Source organism: Electrona antarctica, assembly GCF_951216825.1.
Source record: "Electrona antarctica genome assembly, contig: scaffold_1090, whole genome shotgun sequence".
Taxonomy (NCBI): Eukaryota; Metazoa; Chordata; class Actinopteri; order Myctophiformes; family Myctophidae; genus Electrona; species Electrona antarctica.
This window is the reverse complement of record NW_027637719.1, coordinates 20,001-22,523: the sequence shown is the minus strand read 5'-3', so window position 1 is coordinate 22,523 and position 2,523 is coordinate 20,001. Positions and strand designations below refer to the sequence as shown.

General features: G+C 41.0%; 1 protein-coding gene across 1 annotated transcript in view; it reads right to left on the bottom strand.

Moving 5' to 3' along the window:
- Positions 1-232: 232 nt before the first annotated feature.
- LOC306918714 (SLIT-ROBO Rho GTPase-activating protein 1-like) overlaps positions 233-2,523 on the bottom strand; it is a 22,165-nt gene continuing 19,874 nt past the window's right edge. Inside the window, exons 6-8 of the mRNA XM_079531586.1 lie at positions 1,105-1,189; positions 848-875; positions 233-671 (exon numbers count right to left, since the gene is read on the bottom strand). Of these exons, the coding sequence (XP_079387712.1) occupies positions 464-671; positions 848-875; positions 1,105-1,189 (321 nt within the window). The 3' untranslated portion in view covers positions 233-463. The remainder of the gene's footprint in view (positions 672-847; positions 876-1,104; positions 1,190-2,523) is intronic.

Sequence of the window (2,523 nt, the reverse complement as noted above, 5' to 3'; positions counted from 1 at the left end):
GTTCCTAACTTTCACACCTTCATGCACCCTAAGGGCTCCATCTTGGCACCTTCATGCACCCTAAGGGCTCCATCTTGGCACCTTCATGCACCCTAAGGGCTCCATCTTGGCACCTTCATGCACCCTAAGGGCTCCATCTTGGCACCTTCATGCACCCTAAGGGCTCCATCTTGGCACCTTCATGCACCCTAAGGGCTCCATCTTGGCACCTTCATGCACCCTAAGGGCTCCATCTTGGCACCTTCATGCACTCCATCTTGCGCCTATTTAATCTATCTAACTATTTTAAAAGGTTTTTTAAAATAGTAAAAGAATAAGTTTAGGGTTAAGGGCTGGCCTAAGCCCCAGGCCAGCCCTAAGTACCAGGACAAGATGCCTTGATACCGCCATCTTGGAAATGTCTTGATACCGCCATCTTGGATTCTCTGATTATTCCTTTTTTGTTTGTTAATCCCATGCCGTTCTAGATATGTTTATTATGATGATGATGATGATGATGATGATGATGATGATGATGATGATGATGATGATGATGATGATGATGATGATGATGATGATGATGATGATGATGATGATGATGATGATGATGATGATGATGATGATGAGTAGTAGTAGTAGTAGTAGTAGTAGTAGTAGTAGTAGTAGTAGTAGTATTACAGCTGCTACAATGTCTGAGGAAAGCACAACAACATAATTGTACTCTTCTGAACCCGTACCGTACACAAGATGTAACAAAAGTGTTGTTGTTGTTGTAGCCTAGTTGTGCTTGAAATGTACTGTAATTCTGCAAATCAATCAATCAATCAATCAATAACCAAACAGCATTACAGCGTGCCATTGTACTCACCTTGTAGTCAGCATGTCAGTCTTGTACCCTACACACACACACACACACACACACACACACACACACACACACACACACACACACACACACACACACACACACACACACACACACACACACACACACACACACACACACACACACACACACACACACACGACAGGCATTAGTGAACACACCGAACAACCAGTTGTAATTAAAAGGTAAACTACAGATAAATAAAATGAAGGCCAACAAAACGAGAGCGATGTCGTTACCCTCTGATATGGCTTTCTTCAGAATGTCGTGTTTCGCCTGGAGTTTGGAAATCAGATTACTGCCCTCCAGATACTCACGAAACTTCTGATGGTGACAACACACACACAGAAACCATAAATAAACTTCTGATGGCGACAACACACACACACAGAAACCATAAATAAACTTCTGATGGCGACAACACACACACAGAAACCATAAATAAACTTCTGATGGCGACAACACACACACACACAGCAACCATAACTTCTGATGGTGACAACACACACATAAACCATAAATAAACTTCTGATGGCGACAACACACACACACAAACCATAAATAAACTTCTGATGGCGACAACACACACACAGCAACCATAAATAAACTTCTGATGGGGACAACACACACACAGAAACCATAAATAAACTTCTGATGGCGACAACACACACACAGAAACCATAAATAAACTTCTGATGGCGACAACACACACACAGAAACCATAAATAAACTTCTGATGGCGACAACACACACACAGAAACCATAAATAAACTTCTGATGGCGACAACACACACACAGAAACCATAAATAAACTTCTGATGGGGACAACACACACACAGAAACCATAAATAAACTTCTGATGGCGACAACACACACACAGAAACCATAAATAAACTTCTGATGGGGACAACACACACACAGAAACCATAAATAAACTTCTGATGGCGACAACACACACACAGAAACCATAAATAAACTTCTGATGGCGACAACACACACACACAGAAACCATAAATAAACTTCTGATGGCGACAACACACACACAGAAACCATAAATAAACTTCTGATGGGGACAACACACACACAGAAACCATAAATAAACTTCTGATGGGGACAACACACACACACAGAAACCATAAATAAACTTCTGATGGGGACAACACACATACAGAAACCATAAATAAACTTCTGATGGCGACAACACACACACAGAAACCATAAATAAACTTCTGATGGCGACAACACACACACAGAAACCATAAATAAACTTCTGATGGGGACAACACACACACAGAAACCATAAATAAACTTCTGATGGCGACAACACACACACAGAAACCATAATAAACTTCTGATGGCGACAACAAACACACAGAAACCATAAATAAACTTCTGATGGCGACAACACACACACACAGAAACCATAAATAAACTTCTGATGGCGACAACACACACACACAGAAACCATAAATAAACTTCTGATGGCGACAACACACACACAGAAACCATAAATAAACTTCTGATGGCGACAACACACACACAGAAACCATAAATAAACTTCTGATGGCGACAACACACACACACAGAAACCATAAATAAACTTCTGATGGCGACAACACAAACACAGAAACCATAAATAAACTTCTGATGGCGACAAC